This window comes from Pyrus communis, chromosome 7, assembly GCF_041283825.1.
Source record: "Pyrus communis isolate YQ-2024b chromosome 7, ASM4128382v1, whole genome shotgun sequence".
NCBI classification, from domain to species: Eukaryota; Viridiplantae; Streptophyta; class Magnoliopsida; order Rosales; family Rosaceae; genus Pyrus; species Pyrus communis.
Window position 1 is genome coordinate 20,470,989 of NC_142571.1, and position 21,168 is coordinate 20,492,156.

A 21,168-nucleotide genomic window follows, 5' to 3' on the forward strand; every position below is an offset into this window, starting at 1 on the left:
TCAAACGGGTTGCAAAAGAAGTTTCCCATCAGTGGCTCCCCCTGGACAGAAATAATAACATCTAGGAACAATTCCAGGTTAGCATACTCACTTTATACCTCAAATCTTGCCACGCAGGATTAACTTCAAGGTGTGGGATAACCAAAGGGGCATTCAAAATTTTAGCAACAGCTATTGCATCAAAAATACCTTTTGATGAAAGAAAAAAAAAGACCAATTACAATAAATTAGACAATCTCATTTTGCACACCAACAGCTTGCTCTGTTGATCCACATGCTACACAAATTCAAAACCAATATGTAAATACATGTGATCAACTAAGGCATCACTTTTTCATGCACTATATACTTTGATTTACTGGTTGAATTATGAATTGATGTTATATTATGGAGAAGTATCCTCACACTACATGAAATATTAGAGTGAAAAGTAGCGGTTCTATTAAATGTATCTTTATCCTCTAACCTCACAACATTAACATAAATGGTAATGTACGAAATGTGTGACATAAATTTTTATTATTGATCACTTTCATATGTTACTTGACTAGTATATTAATTTTCCTCTCATGTTGTCTTTTCTTTTGTCAAATAAATTATATTGTGTCCATTTTTTTTTTAAATGTGGGAATCCAAAAGAATTTAAAGTGGACTTGAACAGATCAAGTATATAGGGAAATGATAGGAGCAACATATCAGAGATCATCTTCTTATTTGCGTTATTCCTTTTTTGTATCGATTAAAATTTTAGTGTGTTTCAATTACTGGTTCAATTTATATTTTGTTTATATTAGTATGGTTCATTTGCCTTCACAACAATAAAAATAAAACACTTTTCCACTCGAACCAAATGTGGAAGGGAAAAAATAACTCTGATTGTCGCGCATTGTGCGCCAAGATGTAAAAAAAACCTTTCACACGCGCAACGCACGTGCAAAAAGGCTAGTATAACTTAAGGGAGTGAGTTTTGCATTCTCATTATCTTCAATGCACTCCTTTTTATAGTCTATGAATATAACAAATTAAATGAAAATGAATAATTAATACATATAAGCAATGAAGCGTTGAGAAGAAAAGAACAGTGCGGAAATCAGTAGTTAAACAGCTATGGAGACTACTAGCCAGAATGCATTTGAGATAAAATAACACTTGAGAATAATTTGGCAGAAAGTGGGAGATTTTTAACACGAGGAATTTCTGCCATGAAAGATGGGAGACAAATATCTCAATGGTGGGACTGCAGCAGCAGGCACAGATATCACTGTTACAAATGTGGAAAACACCATATTATATATGAGACACTGAACGAAATAGATATATCACTGCAGTATAATTTATATGTATGGGTTTGTCTGTAAATATTTGTGGACCCATAAACATGCTCTCTGCAGAGATTGATTTAGAATTTCTAACCTTTTCACTTTCCATTTTACAGAAATGACACATGATCATAGTTTCCTGCACTTCTTACTGATGTTCTGAGACAGCATTTATGGCTTTTATATCTGCGAACTTCTTTTTAATACTTTAACGGTTAGATTTTGATTTTAATATTTTTAAATAAATATTTAAAGATTCAAATATATGGAAGAACAAGTACTCCGAAGTATTCGATAAAATCTTATATATTAGCTATGATCAAAGAATAGTTTCATATGGTTCCTCTCCTTTTACATACTATTAATAATTTGTGTCTCTTGATTCTCTTTTGATTTATTCAATTTAAAACAAAAAATAAACAAAAGTGTTCGCAGGAAAAAAGGGTGTTGAAAAACTAGTTTCCTTAAAAAATTACAAATTTTATGTTATGTAGTATCTCTTTCTCCTCTTTCCTTTTCTGTTTCTTAAGATAACAATAATCAAACATGAAGAGAAAATAAAAGCCAATACTTTTGTACACTAAAGCATTGGACGACCTAAATTTGTATGACCAAATTTTGACAATTCCAATCTAACTGCTCAAACACCGATGTTTTTCGGTACTTTCTATACACCGATATACTATAAAGAGAAAACCCTATAAAAGAGAATCCTAGAATTTTGTGTGAATGAGCAAGTATATGCAAGAAGACATAAACAACCCCAAGGAGAGGGGAGGGGGTGGGGTTTGCTAAATTAATTGCTTTGTTGGGTAGTACACCTTTATATGTTGTTATTTGGACCACATAACACACCAAGTCCAAGTGTAACACGTCAAGAAATGTTTTGGAAGAAAGATGTGGAGGGAAATACAAGGGGGTCGATCTATGTCTATATCACAGTTTTAATTTTCGGCCAATAAAAATTATAAAGAAGTAAAAGAGAAAAATAATAAGAGAGGAAAGGTGAGGCGAGCATACATGAGCAAAACATGTGGAGTAAAAAATAATCAAGAAAAATATGATGGCGATAAGTGAATTTTTGGGTGAAAAAAGATAAAATTACCCTTAAGGCATACCGGAACTCCCACACGCAAGTAGCGGATAATCACGACTCAATCAAGGTCAAAAGTGATCAAAATAGATATTTATTCAAAACCTATTTCATCCATCCTCATCAAATTCTTCCCACAAGGTAACCCTCAATTATTCATTCAATTTAGGATTAATTACCTAAATTAATTGATATTTTTCCTAATTAATTAATTAATTTCCTAATTGATTGCAAGATATTATTTTGACATAATATCTTGCAATTAGAGTAAAAAACCACCATAAGTGACCGAACCCTTTCTCTCCAAAGAGGGCCGGCCACACCCCTATATAAACACCCTCATTTCTCCAAAAACCTGAGTCGAATTCTCTTCTAAAATTTTCCAAATTTCTCTAAACATTTTCTCTCTCAAATTCTAACTTTGGCATCAGAGGTTCTTTGGCCAAAGCCCCCCTCCCCCATTCATCGTGGGCGCGTGAGACTCTTGGCCTTGACCTAAGGTGTTAATTGTTTTGCAGGTGCATTTTCATCCAAGAAGAAGAAGACGGAAGTTTGCATCCACAAATTGGTGCTTTCATTGAGAGTTTGATTCACACGCTCAAAGAAGACTCTTGCATTCAAAGTTTCTCATTTCTCATTCGTTTGTAAATTTTCATACTTTCTTATTCCTAGAATTTTTTTAATTCTTTAAATAGAGGTAAGGGAAAAATACAATGATAGGAAATTCAGAAACCACGACGAACGAAACTTTCTACGTTCAAAGATCCGGATCAAATGATGGAGGATGAGACGTAGCCCCACCACGATGATCCACAAGGTTTAATGCGATGGCAAGAAGAGCAACTTTGCCACCACGGAGCACCACCACCATGGCAACCGCAGGGACCACCGTGGCAGTGGGGAGTGGGCCAACTCCATGGCAACCAGCCCATGGTTAGCAGGGAGCAATTGCATTAGCAGCCCAAGCAACCCACGTCGCAAGGTAGCCGAGCTAGGCCCTTCACGAACCGGCCCAAGCCCTTGCCCCAGCAGCGCATGCCCAAGCCATGCACGCTTCCACTCAGCACACGACCCAAGCTGTCCAAATCTAAATAGCTGAGGCAGATGGAGCAACCCAACACTCGTGGGCCCAAGGCCAGCGCGAGCCCAACGCGCTCTAAAGCCGAGCCTAAGCCCAGTACCCAGGCACACCGCATGCGGGCCAGCCTACGTATGTGGCCCAGCTCACTCTCATAGCTCACCTAGCATCCTACACAGGTCCAAGATCGGTTCAACCGTCCCGACTCCATATTTCTGGACCGATGATTGAACCGGGGGTATTTTCACCTTAGTTTTCCGCATATTTAACATATCTTAACTCAAATCTCGCACCCGGAGTCCATTACACTTCCACTACTCAAGAAGACGTATATCGTCCAAACTCTTCCACCCTAAATGGTGAACAACACTTATCTCGACAAGTCATAGAGTTGACAAGCGCCCTCGCGCAGCAGACTACATTGGTGAATCAGTTCTTGCAACATGCCCCACACGAGGTATCTCGAAGTAGGACAAGGGCAAACGAAGAATCTCTCCAGCAATGTCCCGGTAAGCAGCCCCTCAACCAACCACAATCTGAGCGTTCTAGTAGTTTACGTTCTCGCCTGGGTCCTTGGGATAACGTATATTCTCGTCTTAGCGCTTAGAGGAGTATGCACTCCCACTCAATCCCACATACGAGCATACATTCACGGTTGAGGCCACACTCTGATTATCAACATGGACAACCTTCCAAATGAAGAGTTCTTTCACAACTAGGTTCGCAAGGAGCATTCTCCACCTCACATCAGAGTAGGCATTATGGCAGACGGAAAAAAGCAATCACTTAATCCATCTCAAGTTCAATGGGCAGCCTACGAACAGCCCGTTCGTTTGCTAGGAATGTGCCATATGCATCGCAGCCACGATATAGACGAGTTGAGCATAGAGAAGAGCGGTCTAGACCAATAGGTCACAACCGGGGGCAACTGTTAGTTCCATTGCCCCAGCAGAGGTAAATTTAAGAAGAAGTTGAGAGGCTCTTAACTAAACAATTGCGTAATTTCCAGCGCAACAAGGCTACTGACGATGCGATTCGACGAGACATGACCAATATAAGTAGGTCACCATTCGTGGATAAGATTGAGCAAACAAATCCACGTCGCGGGTTCACTATGCCTCACTTCACTCCGTACAAAGAAGATGAAGATTTGGACCAACATCTCAAGCATTACCGCATTACCATGATCTTCTATGGGAACAACTATGCGCTTATGTGCAAAATTTTTGCCACAACTCTACAAGGCGAGGTGCAAGATTGGTTTCACACCCTACCGTCGCAGTTAATCCAGAGTTTCAACGAACTTTCCTTAGTTTTCACTAAGGAGTATTCGTCTAACCACTTAATCAAAAAGACATCAAACCATCTCTTTAGCATCGTAAAAGGCCCTTGGGAGACAATTTACGACTATGTCAAGAGGTTCAATGTGGAGAATGCCAAGATTGTTAGCTGCAACGAAGATATAGAAATGGCAGCATTCAGAAATGGGCTTCCCACCGAACATCCTTTATTCGGAAAATTGATCATGGGAGAAGAACTGAACCTTGCAGCTTCGTATGCTTTGGCGAAGAAGCACACATTATAGGATGAAGCCAAGCAGTCTAACAAAAACAAGTTGGAAAAGAAGCGCATGGAACGTTCCCCGACCAAATAAGACTCAGCGCCCAAAACATTCACCAAGTTCAAAGTTCCAATCAGCCAAATTCTCTGTAAGCTCAAGAATGAACCTTGGTTCGAACTGCCGCCACCCATGAAGGGCAATCTTACCAGGTTGGATCAGACAAAGTATTGCGCATTTCATCAAAGTAAGGCCATACTACCAACGACTGCTAGAAATGGAAGCAGTACCTTGAGAAGCTAACAAGTGAGGGCCGGTATGACAAGTATCTTGACAGGTAACGACATGGCCTACACAAGCAAGGGAAATCTCTATCACCCCCTAAACTCCATTAGGGCTTTTCCAAATAAGTTTGAAGTCTCAAACAACTCGATGAACAAGACCTTGCAAGCCAAAAATTATCCAGTTTGTTATGCAGTTTCTACCTTCCAGCATAATTGATCCATTTCTTTATTCTCAATGAAGATTCAAGAAGTTATTCATAAGCCAGGCTCAATTGTTGTCTACAACAACTGCTCAAACCCCTATCTGGGTAAGCTCTCCATTATCAGATGATAAACTAATTGCTCTCCAGTGCAAGAAGGTAAACTAATTCCCCAACACCCATATGGATCTGCTCTCTAGTGCGAGAGGTTAAACTAATTGCTCTCCAATGCAAGAGGGTAAACCAATTCCCGGACACCCATATGGGTTTGCTCTCTAGTGCGAGAGGTTAAACTAATTGCTCTCTAGTGTAAGAAGGTAAACCAATTCCCCGACACCCATATAGGTAAGCTCTCCAGTGCGAGAGGGTAAACTAATTCCCTGACACCCATCTGGGTAAGTTCTCCAGTGCAAGAAGGTTATATAGCTCAAAAGATCGAATGCTTGAAGACCAATTAAGCAGCAAATGGTCAGGGAGCAGTGGTCACTTTACACTCAACATTTCACTCATCTGACACTTCATCTTCAGCAGCTTCGATCTTAGCAGCTTTATCCTTGACTGCTCCATCTACGGCAGTTGAGAAATCACACTCAAGTATATTCCTTATTTTTTGGCAAGCAAACCAGATGTGGCAGCCCAAACCTAGACCCATGCCATGCCACTTCCTCGGCCCATGTCGAGCAAGTCCTTGGCTTTAGTTAAGCCGAACAACACAAGCAATAGCCATTGCCACACCTCATTATTGGCTCACGCCAAACTGACTCCTGGCCCTTGCCAACCGACATGCCGCAACACCCCGACGGCTGCCCCATGGCAACACCACCTAAGAAGAAGACAAGGAGAATTAAGTTTTTCTTACATTGGTGCAGCGCGAATAAGACAAAGAAATCAGCGGATGACAGTTCTTTGCATGGGCAAGCAAATAAGAGCGCTGGGGAAAAGGGAACAAATATCCTATAGTTTTCTCTCTTTCATGTAGGGATAAATAATTGCTCTTTGAAGTTGATTTAATCCCCTACTTAAGGTAGGCTTAAATAGGCTTTGGAGGCGATTTTTTTCCCTTTCCTAAAAGAATTTAATTCCAAGTTCAAGTGAGAATCTGCATAAAAGTTGGAGATCTCTACACCTAATGCCCTTTACTGCGACCAGTCCAGCAAGTGTGGGGGCATTTGTGGAGCCAAAAATAATCAAAAAAAATATTGGTGGTGACACGTGGATTTTTGGGTAAAAAGACAAAATTACATTCGAGACACATCGGAACTCTCATGCTCAAGCAGCGGACAATCACAACTCAATCAAGGTCAAAAGTGATCAAAATAGGTATTTATTCAAAACATATTTCATCCATACTCATCAAATCCTCCCCACAAGGTAACCCTCATCATTCAAATTCGGATTAATTACCTAAATTAATTGACTAATTTCCTAATTAATTAATTTTCTAATTAATTTCCTAATTGATTGCAAGATATTATTTTGACATAGTATCTTGCAATTGGAGCAAAAATCCACCATAAGTGTCCGGACCCCTTCTCTCCAAAAAGGGTCGGCCACATCCCTATATAAACACCCTCATTTCTCCAAAAACCTAAGTCCAATTCTCTTCTAAAATTCTCCAAATTTCTCTAAACGCTTTCTCTCTCAAATTCTAACTTTGGAATCGGACGTTCTTCAGCCAAAGCCCTCTCCAATTCATCGTGGGCGCGTGAGGCTCTTGGCCTTGACCTAAGATGTTAATTGTTTTGCAAGTGCATTTTCATCCAAGAAGAAGAAGACGAAAATTTGCATCCACAAAACATCCTTTGTGCTGCGCGCAAATTCAAGCATGACATGCTGCCCAGCAATCCAAGCTTTTCTTTGAGACATTTTATCAAGTAGTTAACAGGCATATGTGAAGGGTAACTTCAACTTTCACCAAGTCATCTATAGAGATTCACCGAAGTTCAGAAGGTCGGAAAATAATATAATTACAACCAAGTGTAAAATATTTAATACTTAGACTTACCAAAGATTATGTGAAAATATAAATTTTAGCCAAAATGAAAACAAATATAAAACTGAATCTAGGAACTAAAAATAACACGAACTTCAGAAATTTTTCACCCAATCAAGCTCCGTTGTGTAAGTCATAAAAAGAGAGAACAACATGAAAGTTAAATTGTTATCGTGAAAGTGAGAGTAAGTACTTTGCCGTTTGTAGGATACGAAGAAAAGTTAAACAATGTTTGAATCCCAAATGATGAATAATGCATTTTCTAGCAAGATAAGAGGAACATCAATTGGAAATATTCTAGAGCAAAAATATATGATCAAGCACATCAGTTAATTTGGAAGGAAAGAGTTTTGTGGGTCTTAAACTCTTATTCCAAAGTTGGGGTTGATTTGGGTCAGCTTGAGGAAAGGCCTATTGTAAAACGTGGCAAATGTTGAGCTTAATGTCAGGCAAGGCTTGTTCGCTGGTTATCATGGGCTACAAACTCAAACCATTACATAAGGACCAAACAAGGTACACTTTGATTGAATTTTTCTAGTGCGCATCAAATATACACATTTGAAAGTCTAGTTGTATTCAAATTCACTTGTAAGTGATGTTAAAATATTCCACATCGACTGTATCTCTGATAAAATTCCATACCTGTCGGACTGTACATATGGTAATAAACAAGTTGGAGACAATATCAATGTTGTTGGAAGTGAACATTTAGCCCATCTTTGTACTAATTCTACACAGTATCAGAGCTAGGGAGATGGCTCATACTGCCACCTAATGGTGGGTCCCTTGGCCTCTCCTCTTGGCTCCACATGGTTGCAGATGTGTGGATCTCCCATGTGTGACCCATAAATTGTGCCCCACATAAAGGGGTGTGTTGAAATATCCCACGTCTACAAGAAGAGTTTAAATATCTTAACCTCTGTGCAGGTGATAATTAACAAGTTGGAGAAAATATCAGTGCTGTTGGAAGTGGGCATTTGGCCTGTCTATTTCATAATTTTACATGTGAAAAGGCTTAAGTTCGATTCCCGCCAAAGGCGAATTTGAACCACATTATTGCTAGCCCATTATGAAACTAAGCCTATCCCTTTCCCCCTTAGTGTAGATAATATCATTGTTCAAAAAAACAAAAGTTACACATTGGAACAAGAGTCGTGAGAGCTTGTTAGGTTAAATGATTTAACAGCTCTTGTACAGATGTGTAACTTAAATTTGCACCAAAGAAAGGCTCACACTTTGATATGGTAATTCATTTCTAAATTCATTTTTGTATTCTATATTTTCTTCATTCACATTTTTTTTTTTACAATGATGTTCCACTCTAATTAGACATTCACTAACTAGTTATCAAACTCCACACAAATATAATACTTCATCGCCATTCATATGAGTTAAACATAACACCTATTACTAATAAGTGAATAGGAATATAACTAAACCGTAGTACTAATTCGTTTGTTTATTCACGTTTTGTACATGTTAGTTACGTCACAATTTTTTTTTAAAAAAACAATTGAAATAGAGAAATATCTACATTAACGATGATAATAAATTTCAATTTATTAAAGTTTAAAACTAAAGATTGTTGTGACATATGTTCTTATCAATATTGTGATTGTGTAAATCCTAAGTAGAGATAGATTAGGAATCCTTTGGGATCTAGAAGATCTTTTCCTATTAGACTTTGTATTACTTGGATAGCAAGTTTCTCTGCTCCCTATTACTATAAATAAGGGCACAAGGACAGAGGAATTAACACACAAGTCCTCAACCCTATTCTCCACTCTCTTTCTCTCTATGCCGCACCCTTCAGTCAAATATAGGCCACAACAAAGATTACTTTTTGAATGTCATTATTATTTATGTAGGGATACCAATAGGGCTGTTTTGGTCAGGAATTGTCATTACCGTAACTAGCCCGCCAAGTATATAGGGTCTCCATTTGGTATAGAGGGCTCCATTACATTTTACTGAAATATTTTTCCTAATAACAATTAAGTATTTAAACCAAAACGCTACTACTTTACTAATAAACTTTGTGATGTCATATGCATAAAACATGGTAAGACACACCATATAATATTTGTTGGAGGACTTTTAGGCCGAGCTGAACTTGGGCTTAGGTGGATGCCTTTTTGCTTCCCCTGGTTCGTTTGAGTACCAAGTCTCAGGATACTCTAAAAAATTAGCGTTCCTTAGAAAGCATTGTGGTTAGATCAATGATTCAAAGATGGTGTAATAAGGCAAATAATGACTTGCTTACGCAAGGCGTGGTGTGGAAGCTAGAAATTTATCTAATTTTTACCTGAGAGAAAACTTACATGGTTGCATGGTCGTGAGGGATGGATGATCTAGGTTCTTTAAAATTCTAAAGGTGCTTCTATTGGCTAAAGAAATTCAAATGAGACATAAAGAAACGCTTAAAGCCTTAGAAGGATGATTTTCCTAAGGATTCAAGACTACCTGCACTTAGAGAAGGATTTCCCTGCTTGGTGCGATGCAATTTTGAGTCTCCTCATTTTCTTTTTTTGTCATGTTCTCCCTCTTATCTATATTGCTTTCCCTTTTATAGATGTAGAGTGTCTTTCCTAGGTTTCCCTCAGGAATCCTTTGGTTTCATTACTTTTGCTTATTTTGGCTTAGTCTTCCTCTCTCTTTTCCGTAGCGCATCTACGACTTTCCTTTTTAGTGTAACATTAATGAAAGTCTTCACAAGAGCACTTTCTTCCCTGGTCAGTTTTCCCCAAGCACTACTTCTAATAACGCTTCTCTTTGTTTTCCTTCATCATTCTTCAGCGTGAGCTAGGAACCGCTATAATTTTTTGAACAAAAAAAACCAATACATTGCTGAAGAGTGTGAATCCAACAACAAAGAAATAACCGAATTTGCATGTGCTTATAACCAAAGAACAATAAAACCTAGATGTTGAAATATTCTTCTACTTGAATCTTCCAAAACCCTAATTCCCAATTGCAAAGAACCTGCAAAAAACATTATAATTGAATCTCTAATTCTCTCTTATTTCTTTAAAGCAATAGGAATCAAGGAAAAACATATTAGAAATTGACATTTTCTTCGATTCATTCCGTTGTTGCTGTTCTCTCAGTAACTTCTTCCCATTGCAATGTTAATGAGCTTTTCTGTTACAATATTGATGAGCTTTTTCACTTGCCTTGGAAAACTACTATGTTTTCAATATTATTTTTTTGGGTTAATCTCAATTTACTACTCTAAAGTTTCGTGGTTTTCAACATTTGGTATATGAATTTTTTTTCATCCCAGAGTCATACCTTAAGTCTTAATTTTGGGACAGTCTCATGCATCCATTAAGCTTATTGTTAAGTCAGCTGTTAAATTGTGACGTGGTGCCCACGTGGACAATGACTGTGTGCCACGTGTCATTAAGGGTCCACGTGAAAAATTAAAAATTAAAAAATTAAAAAAAAGAGTGTTGGCCACCCAAACGGGCCAAACCCTCCCTATTAGCCCATGACCTTACCTAACCCTCCATAATCCTCATAACCCCATTGTCGGTGGCGAGAGCAACAACCCATAACCCCATCTAATTCCGACGAACTCATCCATATCTTTCTTTCCCTCATTCTCTCACTCTTATCTCGAAAAGGCATCGATTAGAACCCTGGCGAAGCCTACGCCAAAAACCGGGCCAACAAATCAGAGACCTCTCAAGCGAATCGAAGTCGACAGAGTCGGCGAGGACGTTGAAGTTGTATGGAGCAGAAGTTCTGGGCGTCGGAGGGGGTGAGACAAGTGGTACCAACGAACTTTTTGGCAAACATGGCAATTCCTACACCAGTGCGCAGGTCTTGATGGAAAGAAGGATGAGACACAAGTTGCGAGCGGGTTTAGAAGGAAGTCCAGAATTGGGTTTTATTACAGCGTGTGTGCGAGCGGAGGGAAATGCAAACGGGAGGAGAGGAGGACATTACCTTCAGCCTCAGAAATGGCTACATCTGTTCTTTTTTCTTTTTTTTTTTTTTTAATTTGTTTAATTTTTTGATATTTTTTTAATTTTCCACATGGGCCCTTAATGACATGTGGCACAAAGTTATTGTCCACGTAGGCACCACGTCACCAATTAACGGCTAACTTAACAGCAAGCTTAACAGATGTCAGAGACTGTCCTAAAATTAAAACTTGAGGTATGACTCTGGGATGAAAAAAACTTCATGTACCAAATGTTGAAAACCATGAAACTTTAGGGTAGTAAACTAAGATTAACCCTATTTTTTTTTTCTTATAAAACAAAATTTGGTGTTCCACGAGCCTTTAGGCTCTGGGATGCACCCTATTTGCCTTGAGCTAGGACCGGCCTTGTATCATTGACTAGCCATAATAATTGGATATAAATTTGTTTTTGACGAAAATTAAATCTAAGATCTCTCGCTTATAAATAAAGAAAAACATCACTAAACTATATTACTAAGTGATTAAAAAACCATAAATGTTAAATTGTCCAAATATGATCATCACAAAATCGTATATAGTAGGACAAATATTTCAGTCAATCTTTACACTTTTCAATACATATCCTCCTTTTGAAGAAAAAAAATTATGATATTAAGAGTATCTCCACCAATTGGTGGAGGGCACTAACAATTAGAGTGCAAGCGTAATAAAAGTGTTCTTATTATTCACTCTAAACAATAATTGTCTTTGTGCAAGTCCACCCGTTTAGAACGAGGAAGGGCAAAGGCGATTACTATTAACTAATATTTTTTTTTTATGCTTTATGCTTTGTAAGTGTGTACTTAGTAAGTTTGTTCTTTGAAAATAAAAATCTATATTTGTAAGTTTGTTAAGTGTGTTTAATTTTTAAAAGTTTTTTGAATTTTTTTACCTTCAAATTAATCCTAGATTGTGCAACAAATTATAACGGATGACAACAATTTATAATTTTCAATTATTTTTAAAGTTAGAAATGCAACGGTCTAAATAAAAGGACCTGTTGAAAATCTAAGGGCCTGTTTAGTACTCTACTTGAATCCAACTTTTTAAACTCAAAAATAATTTTCAACTTTTAGGCCTTAAAAACTTGTTTGGTAGAACTATTTTCAAAAACTGATCTCAAAACCAACTCAAAAATATAGTTTATTCTCTAAAAACTTAAAATTTGAGTTTTTAGAGTTTTTAAACTTAAATTCACTCATTTCTTTTCTCTCCCTCCTCCCCTCTCACTCCAAATCTATATCTCTCTCTTTTCTTCTTTTTCTTTCATCTTTTTTTTCTTTACCATTTTCGGCTCTCCTCCAATCGGCTTTCTTCATTCTCTTGGTTCTTTCTCTGACTCCTCTTCCTCTCTATCTCGTCCAATCCTGTAACGACCCAATTTCTTAATTCAAAAGATAATTACTATGGTATGCCCAAAGAAATTAAACCTTAAGATTTATTTTTAAATTAATCACCCAATTCCTTTTCTTAGACAAATTTTCAATAAAAGATTAATCTCAGTTATTTTATGGTTGCATCTAACTTCTCGTTAGACTGCCTACGTACCCTCAATAAGGATCAAGCCATCCGTAGTTCACCTTTCATTTTAATCCATTTCCTAAAATATTCAAGTGGAGGAAATATTAAATACCATATTTAGCAATTGAAACACATCAAATGGATACCCAAAAATGAATTTAGAATATCGAAATCTGCATTAAAAAGGCAGCATCGGCCCACTGGCCACGTGCCGCTGCAGGTGGCGGTTTCCAGAGAACAGAAACCCAATTTTCCGATGAACTCCAAAAATTACCAAATTTTACAAACTTGTAGAACACAACAAGAGGAACATGTTTCATACCTGGGCCAAAGTCCAATTCGGCCGAGAAGACGTTGGAAATCGCCTCGACCTGCCGGAAATCCAGTTTTTCGAACTAACTCTAAAAATTACCAAATTTTACAAAGATTTATATCTCAATAAGGGAAACAACTTTCATACCTGCGCTGAAGTTCAATTCGGCCGGGAAGCACCTGAAATTGGTCTCGCACCATCGGAAACCCTAGAAATGGATGTTCTTGATTCAATGCCAAAGGCCCAAAACGAACTCCGACGCTACAACCAATTCTTGGGCCTTTCACCTGGGATTGAGGGGAGTCTATTGGTGGTGGGGATCAATGGTAATCGTTGTCGGAATCATCAGAAAAGGGTGAAACCAGCTGGACAAACTGGAACTTTGTGGCTTTGATTTGTAAAATTGGGTTAGAAATTTAGAAATCTAACACCACAGGGACGTTGGGCTCGCCAAGATCTTTCCATGGACACCAAGTCACCCCAAACGGAAGTCAGATAAGGGAGATACGGTCAGGTCGAGTCGGGGGGTCAAAAGGAAATCTGGTTCCCTATTCCTCTTCTCCATCATTTCCCCTCCTTTCCCTCTTCTCCTGATTGGCCATCCCCCATCCTTTTCTCTCCTGTAACTCTCTCTTTTTCCCTCTCTCATGCTGCCATCTGGCAGCTTCTTCTTCTTCTTCTTCTTCTTTTTTTTTTTTTTTTTTTTTTTTTTTAACACTAAAACGTCTCTAATTTATTCATTATAACTCCAAATTACACTTTGTTTGCACCCACACATTCGTATCAACGAGTACTACCCAAATATGTAAAGAAATCTGAAAAATCATGAAGGAATCAAATATGTCCATGAAGAATCTCATTTAATACAATGGGGTCATTTTTGTCTTTTTCACTTATCGACAAATTTTACGATGTAAACTATAATAATTTCTAGTAACAAAAATTTTAAATTTCTCGATTAAATTTTCATAATCATAAATCGATCTATTTTCGATTTTCTCCACATATTCATATATTTTAAATTTTCAGGGTATTACAGATCTTCTCCATTCTTTCTCTTTCCTTCAATCATCTCTTACTTTCTTTCGTACTCTCTCATCTTTCTCCCTCTCGTGCGATCCTCTCTTTTTAGATCTTTTTGTCTAGTTTAAGTCGTAAGATTTAAAAATTTTAAATCGCAAACCAATCAAGTTTTTGAATCTTAAAGAAAATTGCTTTCAAGAAATGTTTTGAGAAACTATAAAAATTTTCAAATAGGAAACCAAACAGCCCCTAAAGGTCGTGAAAGCAATCCAAACCGTTTAGCATTGCATCTCTATTAATTAATGAAACCCTCTTTGTCAACCAAAAGAGGGTGAAAAGACAACTTAGTCTTCTATCACACAAAAAAAAAATGATGGGCAATAATGTAATTTCACAGGTCCAAATTTTACTGTTTTTTATTGAAGCCTCACCTACAAGTGATGTTAAAATATCTCTAATATTTAAAATAATAAAAATAATAAAAACCTCCCACTCTCCCTCTCTCTTCTTCTCATTTTCCAAAAAAAATATGTTCATACACACAAATTATGTAGGCAAATGCTAGTTGCACGTTGAAGGAGGCTCTTTTAGCGCCTTTTTTTTTTTTTTTTTTTTTTTTAACAATCCATACCAAATGACAGGTCCAAAGAGAAAAGAGAAAGTGGAGGGCTTCTTAGGGCTTTTGGGGTGCACGTGGGTCGGCAGTTTCTGTAGTGGAAGAGCTCAAGCCCAAGCAGTTACCGCAGGGGCAGCCCTAGACCCAATCGCCTGGAGCAACTTTTTTTGGATTGGGGGGAATTCAACCCAATGGCAAGGGCAATTCAATCCAATTGCAAGGGCTACCAAACGAGGCCGTTTGAAGGGGGAATAATCGGCAGTGCTTGCTTCTACGGACCAAAAATTCCCAAATAAATTGGAAAACAAAATCCCCAAATTAAAATCCCCCAAACTCTTCGATTTTCCCTCTCCTCTCTCTCTCTCTCTCTCTCTCTCTCTCTCTCAGTTATTTCACAAACACCTTCCGCTCGCTTTCAAAATCTCCACACATCGCATAAACCCTAGTCCCCCTTTTTCCCCCGCAAAACCCTGAAGACCGCGAGAGCTTCATCGCCCATCAATGGAGTGGAACCCCGAAACCCTACAGCACCTCTCTCAGTGCTTTCTCCACACTCTCTCTCCGTCCCCCGAACCTCGCCGCCGCGCCGAGGCTTCACTCTCCGAGGCATCCCTCCACCCCAATTACGGCCTTGCCGTCCTCCGCCTCGTTGCCGAGCCCACCGTCGATGACCAAATCCGGCAGGCTGCTTCCGTCAACTTCAAAAACCACCTCAAGGCGCGATGGGCTCCTAACTCTTCTTCCGACGAGACCCCCATCCCCGACGCTGAGAAGGAGCAGATCAAGGGACTCATCGTCTCCCTCATGCTCTCTGCGACCCCCAAAATTCAGGGGCAGCTCAGCGAAGCCCTAGTTCTCATTGGCAAGCACGATTTCCCTAAGCTGTGGCCCGCTTTGCTTCCCGAGCTTATCTCCAGCCTCCGGACGGCTTCACTCGCTGGAGACTACGCCTCCATTAACGGTATTCTCGGCACTGCCAACTCCATTTTTAAGAAATTTCGTTATCAGTACAAGACCAATGATCTTTTGCTTGATTTGAAATACTGTTTGGACAATTTCGCCGCACCACTTTTGGAAATTTTCATAAAAACCTCGAATTTGATAGAGTCTGCTGCTAATTCCGGTGGGCCTGCTGTGCTTAAGCCGCTCTTTGAGTCACAGAGATTGTGCTGTAGGATTTTCTACTCATTGAATTTTCAAGAGTTGCCTGAGTTTTTTGAGGACCATATGAATGAGTGGATGACTGAGATGAAAAAGTATTTAACCACTAGTTATCCAGTACTGGAGAGCAGCGCTGATGGTCTTGCACTGGTTGATGCGTTGCGTGCGGCTGTTTGTGAGAATATTAACCTTTATATGGAAAAGAATGAGGAAGAGTTTCATACGTACTTGAATGATTTTGCGCTTGCTGTGTGGCATTTATTGGGCAATGTGTCTCAGGTGTCGAGCCGTGATCAGTTAGCTGTTACAGCTATTAAGTTCTTGACAACAGTTAGCACAAGTGTGCATCATAATCTTTTTTCTGCAGAGGGTGTGATACCACAGATTTGTCAGGGCATTGTGATCCCTAATGTGAGATTAAGGGAGGAGGATGAAGAACTATTTGACATGAACTATATTGAGTTCATCAGGAGGGATATGGAAGGTAGTGATCTTGATACTAGGAGGAGGATTGCGTGTGAGCTTCTTAAAGGGATTGCTAGCAATTATAAACAACAGGTTACTAATTTGGTTTCTCTACAGATACAGAATTTGCTAAGCTCTTTTGCTACAAACCCAGTTGCGAATTGGAAGGATAAGGACTGTGCTATATACTTGGTCGTATCACTTGCTATTAAGAAGGCTGGTGGTACTTCTGTTACAACTGATCTTGTTGACGTTCAGAACTTCTTTGGGAAGGTAATTGTTCCAGAATTGCAGAGTCAGGATGTCAATGGGTTTCCAATGCTCAAGGCCGGTGCACTAAAATTTTTCACTATGTTCAGGAATCATATACCAAAGCCTATGGCATTGCAATTTTTTCCGGATTTGATTCGGTTCCTTCGTGCAGAGTCAAATGTTGTTCACTCTTATGCTGCAAGTTGTATTGAGAAACTTTTGATGGTGAAGGACGAGGGTGGAAGAGCGATATATACTTCAGCAGATATATCTCCTGTTCTGCCACAACTGATGAACAACCTCTTTGAGGCCTTGAAGGTTCCAGAATCTGAGGAAAACCAATATGTAATGAAGTGTATTATGCGAGTTCTAGGAGTTGCAGACGTATCACATGAGATTGCTGATCCTTGCATTAAAGGGTTAACATTAATACTCAACAAAGCTTGTGAAAACCCCAAGAATCCAGTATTTAACCACTATCTTTTCGAGTCAGTGGCTGTTCTTGTGAAGCGTGCATGTGGGAAGAATGCCTCTCTAATATCACTTTTTGAGACAAGCCTATTTCCCAGTCTCCAGAAGATATTGGTCGAAGATGTGACCGAGTTCTTTCCTTATGCATTTCAGTTGCTCGCTCAACTAGTTGAGCTGAATAACCCACCTATTTCACCGTCTTACATGCATATTTTTGAGATACTTTTGTCCCCTGATTTATGGAAAAAGGCTTCTAATGTTCCAGCTCTTGTGCGTTTGCTTCAAGCATTCCTTCATAAGGCACCCCATGAGCTCAACCAAGGGGGGAGGTTGCAGCAGGTGCTTGTGATATTTAATAAACTCGTCTCCACTCGTAGCACAGATGAACAGGGTTTCTATGTGCTAAATACTATTATCGAGAGCCTTGAATATAATGTAATTGCACCTTATATTGGTGGCATTTGGAGTGCCCTTTTCACGGTGCTCCAAACCAGGCAAACAGGAAAGTTTATCAAGTCTCTCTTGATTTTTATGTCACTCTTTCTGGTCAAACACGGCTCTCAAAACCTTGCAGATACAATGAATGCTGTTCAGGGAAACATATTTCAGGTCATCTTGGTGCAGTTTTGGATTTCCAATCTTAAGCTAATTACAGGAGTCATTGAGACTAAGTTGACTGCTGTTGCATCAACCAGACTTCTATGTGAATCTCCAGCCCTTCTGGATGCTGCAGCTGTTGAGCACTGGGGGAAGATGCTGGACAGCATTATGACCCTTCTTTCACGCCCTGAACAGGACAGGGTTGAAGAGGATCCAGAAATGCCTGATATTGCTGAAAATGCAGGTTACTCTGCCACCTTTGTTCGTCTTCACAATGCTGGGAAGAGAGAGGACGACCCACTGAAAGATATCAGGGATCCGAAAGAATTTTTGGTAAATTCATTGGCTAGGCTTGCTGCACTTTCCCCAGGCAGATACCCTCAAATCTTCAGTCAGTATCTTGACCCAACCAATCAGGCAGAACTACATCGTCTCTGCGAATTTTATAAATGCCCGATTGCTTAAGTGAGTATGTGTACAAAATATTTTCTTGTTTTGTAGTTGTGCACCATTCCTATTATTTTTTATGGATCTTCATGAAGCATGTTTTAATTACGTCTGGAATTGTTTGTGATATATTCATATTGTAGCAATAGTTTGGTGACTAAGCATGTGATACACAATGGGGGGTTGTAGCTGTGAGATATGTTCTGATACAGAAAGATTGTTACCTTGTTATTTCTTAGTCATTGTCTTACACTAATTAGAAACTGATTGAGTGCACTGAACATCAGCAATGAGTAACTTGCAGTTTGATTGAAATGTATTGGGCTATATAAGAAATTATCTAATCATATCCTCGCTATGCCATTATATGCTCTTCTTCCCTTGGATGATAAGCAATCAAAGTTGTTTTTTACAATATATATGGATCGGTCTCAGTGGTATGTACTCATAAGGATTTTTGTATCTAAAAAGATGTATTGTCTATTGGAATGCTGATAACCGCCTAGAAATACATCTTTTTTAGGTAATTGTTGTGAGTAGCTTAATATTTGATTAGTGGTGCAAATACTACCACTTAGTAAACTACAGATTAGAAGTTGGATGGTAAGAAAAAAGTATTACTTGTTTTGGAACATTTATTGATTAAAAGTGTAAAAAAATTTGTTGTTGAAACTGAATGGTGAATCTGGGGTATTAGCTGCAACCTGATAACAATAGGCTTTAAATGTACAATGATTTGTATGTAAATTTACTTGGTGAGTGGTTTTAGTGTTTGCAGAAACAATCTTAGGTTGAACTGGGACGGGTTTGAGTTTTGAATATTGCCAAAAACTGGTTTGCTCATGGTGTGGCAGGAGGAAAACAACGACCTTGGGACTCTTAGCCAGTTTTGGTTGTGCGTTTGTGGAAAAGATGAATGGTTTTGATTTTCTTTCTGTAGTAGAGGGGTCTCTACGGTTTGATATTTAAGCCTTGTTTGTTCAACATTCAAGGGGTTTCTTCAAGTTACAGTGAAAGCTTACTTGGTTTAAGTTGTGGCTGTATTTGTTTTTATTTCTCAATCTAGGCATGCTAGCACTATATATCAACCCATGGATGAGTGTTAGCACTATCTCGCATGTATGAATTTCCTCAATTCCCTTTATGCATATCTTACACGTATATGGCAGATTTTCCTTTTGTTTTCCTTAATTCCATTTTCTCCTAGTGGTAAAATGTTATTAGGCACCCTTGACTATTAATTCTATTGTAATTGCTACTTCTTTTTGGTAATGATACCTTTGTTTACTATCTCAAGTATTTTCTTTGTTTATTATCTCATCTTCATGTGTAAACTTGCAGGATTTTCACATGGCAATGAAGGTACGGGCTTTTCATTTGAAGTTTCAACGAGTCTTGGTCAGCATGCATATACGAGCAACCTATAGTGCCGTGCAGTCTACAGGTTTTGATGATTGTCATCTTCATCTCTGCAGCATTTGAAATTTTTCTGCAGAAATGATGTGGGATTTTTGGTTACACTTGTCCTGAGTCGGCTACCATACACGGCGAGCACCCAGTAGTTAACTGGATTTTAGTGTTGCAGTCCTATGTCAAGTCATCATGAATGCATCTTCGTGGCATCCTGTCCTGTGTCAGCATGCATTCGTCTAAATTATGGTACATCTGCATTGTTGTCATGTAAGTCTGTTTTTATTGAATATTACTGTTGTATGTATGCATATTGTTGCACCATTGTCTTTTCCAAAAGAAAAAGAGAGGAATTATTGCGTCGTCGTTATTGCAGTTTGTCAAATCCCTTGCTGGTTAAGTGAATTATGGTTTTAGCATTTCCCCTATGAAGCCTTTAAGGCAGTGGGAGGGAAAACCGGAAGTTTTAAGGTCGGAGGAAGAAGATGAAGCTTTTTTTCGGGTTTGTCAGTGTCGAAGTCAGAAGAAGAAACGGAAGGTTTAATGGACGCATGCTTGCAGCACTTGTGCAATATACGTTTTATTAATATATCGAGAGCACACAAAAGATTGTGCAACATGTTTGTTCCGATGGAATCTTGTTACAAAGTTTGCAGGTGATGTTGGTTGACTTAATTATAATTGAGCACTAAACCCTTGTTAAGTTTGCTACTCTGATTAAACATATGATTCCACTGACATCATGCATATGGCATGCCTGCGTAAGATGTAGAAACTGTAAAACCTTAATCCAACTATCCTTGGTTATCAGGAAAAAGATTTATGACACGAGTACACTCCAAATGTTATTTCTTTTGTGTCAATTTAATAATATTGCAATCTCTCTTGTGCCAGTCCTGTAATATTGCATGTAATATTTTTACAATGAACAAACAGAATATCAAATTTTACTAATTGAAATGAAGAGAACATTATAGATCGCGAAAAATACACATAAATGGAGGAAGATGTGAAATATTTCAAACATATGTACTTTTTACTTTTGGCCCATGACTCTTGAGAAAGCAAATTCATAATCTTATTGGACCAGGCCCAAAAATGGTGTCACGTCGATAGATAATTGGTTATTTGTTTTTAGTTTCTTTTTTCAACTTGTTCAAAAGGAAAAAGGAGATTCGAACTTAGATTTTCTCTCTTTTTGTATTGAATATCTAATCTATCTAGAACATAGTGCTTTCCCGTAAACTCGAAGTTCCTCTGTAATTTACAATAGATTAAAATATCGTTTTGTCGAAGAAATTTTAATCATCTATTGATTTTCCTACACAAGCACTAAGTACATCCTAATAACCATTTAAATAGTAATACAAATGATGCTAACCCTAAGCATTGTC

General features: G+C 38.5%; 2 protein-coding genes across 4 annotated transcripts; both read left to right on the forward strand.

Moving 5' to 3' along the window:
- Window positions 1-4,535: 4,535 nt before the first annotated feature.
- LOC137734357 (uncharacterized) lies at window positions 4,536-5,075 on the forward strand. The gene has a single exon (XM_068473633.1). It carries the CDS (start codon window positions 4,536-4,538, stop codon window positions 5,073-5,075), a length of 540 nt encoding a protein of 179 aa, XP_068329734.1.
- A 10,192-nt stretch (window positions 5,076-15,267) lies between these two features.
- Window positions 15,268-20,402, forward strand: LOC137734064 (exportin-2). 3 transcript variants are annotated; one of them, XR_015964014.1, is made up of 3 exons: window positions 15,294-18,382; window positions 19,706-20,044; window positions 20,151-20,402. XR_015964014.1 is itself a non-coding variant. In XM_068473324.2 (2 exons), the coding sequence occupies exon 1, from the start codon at window positions 15,470-15,472 to the stop codon at window positions 18,380-18,382; it is 2,913 nt and encodes a 970-aa protein (XP_068329425.1). In that variant the 5' UTR covers window positions 15,268-15,469; the 3' UTR covers window positions 19,706-20,402. The 3 variants fall into 3 exon arrangements, 2 of the variants coding, with proteins under 2 accessions (XP_068329425.1, XP_068329426.1); XM_068473324.2 differs by having other exon boundaries at window positions 15,268-18,382; window positions 19,706-20,402; XM_068473325.2 differs by having other exon boundaries at window positions 15,330-18,386; window positions 19,706-20,402.
- The last annotated feature ends 766 nt before the right edge of the window (window positions 20,403-21,168 follow it).

Coding starts and splice junctions, on each gene's coding strand:
- LOC137734357 (XM_068473633.1), top strand. CDS start 4,536: ATGACCAATATAAGTAGGTCACCATTCGTGGATAAGATTGAGCAAACA.
- LOC137734064 (XM_068473324.2), top strand. CDS start 15,470: ATGGAGTGGAACCCCGAAACCCTACAGCACCTCTCTCAGTGCTTTCTC.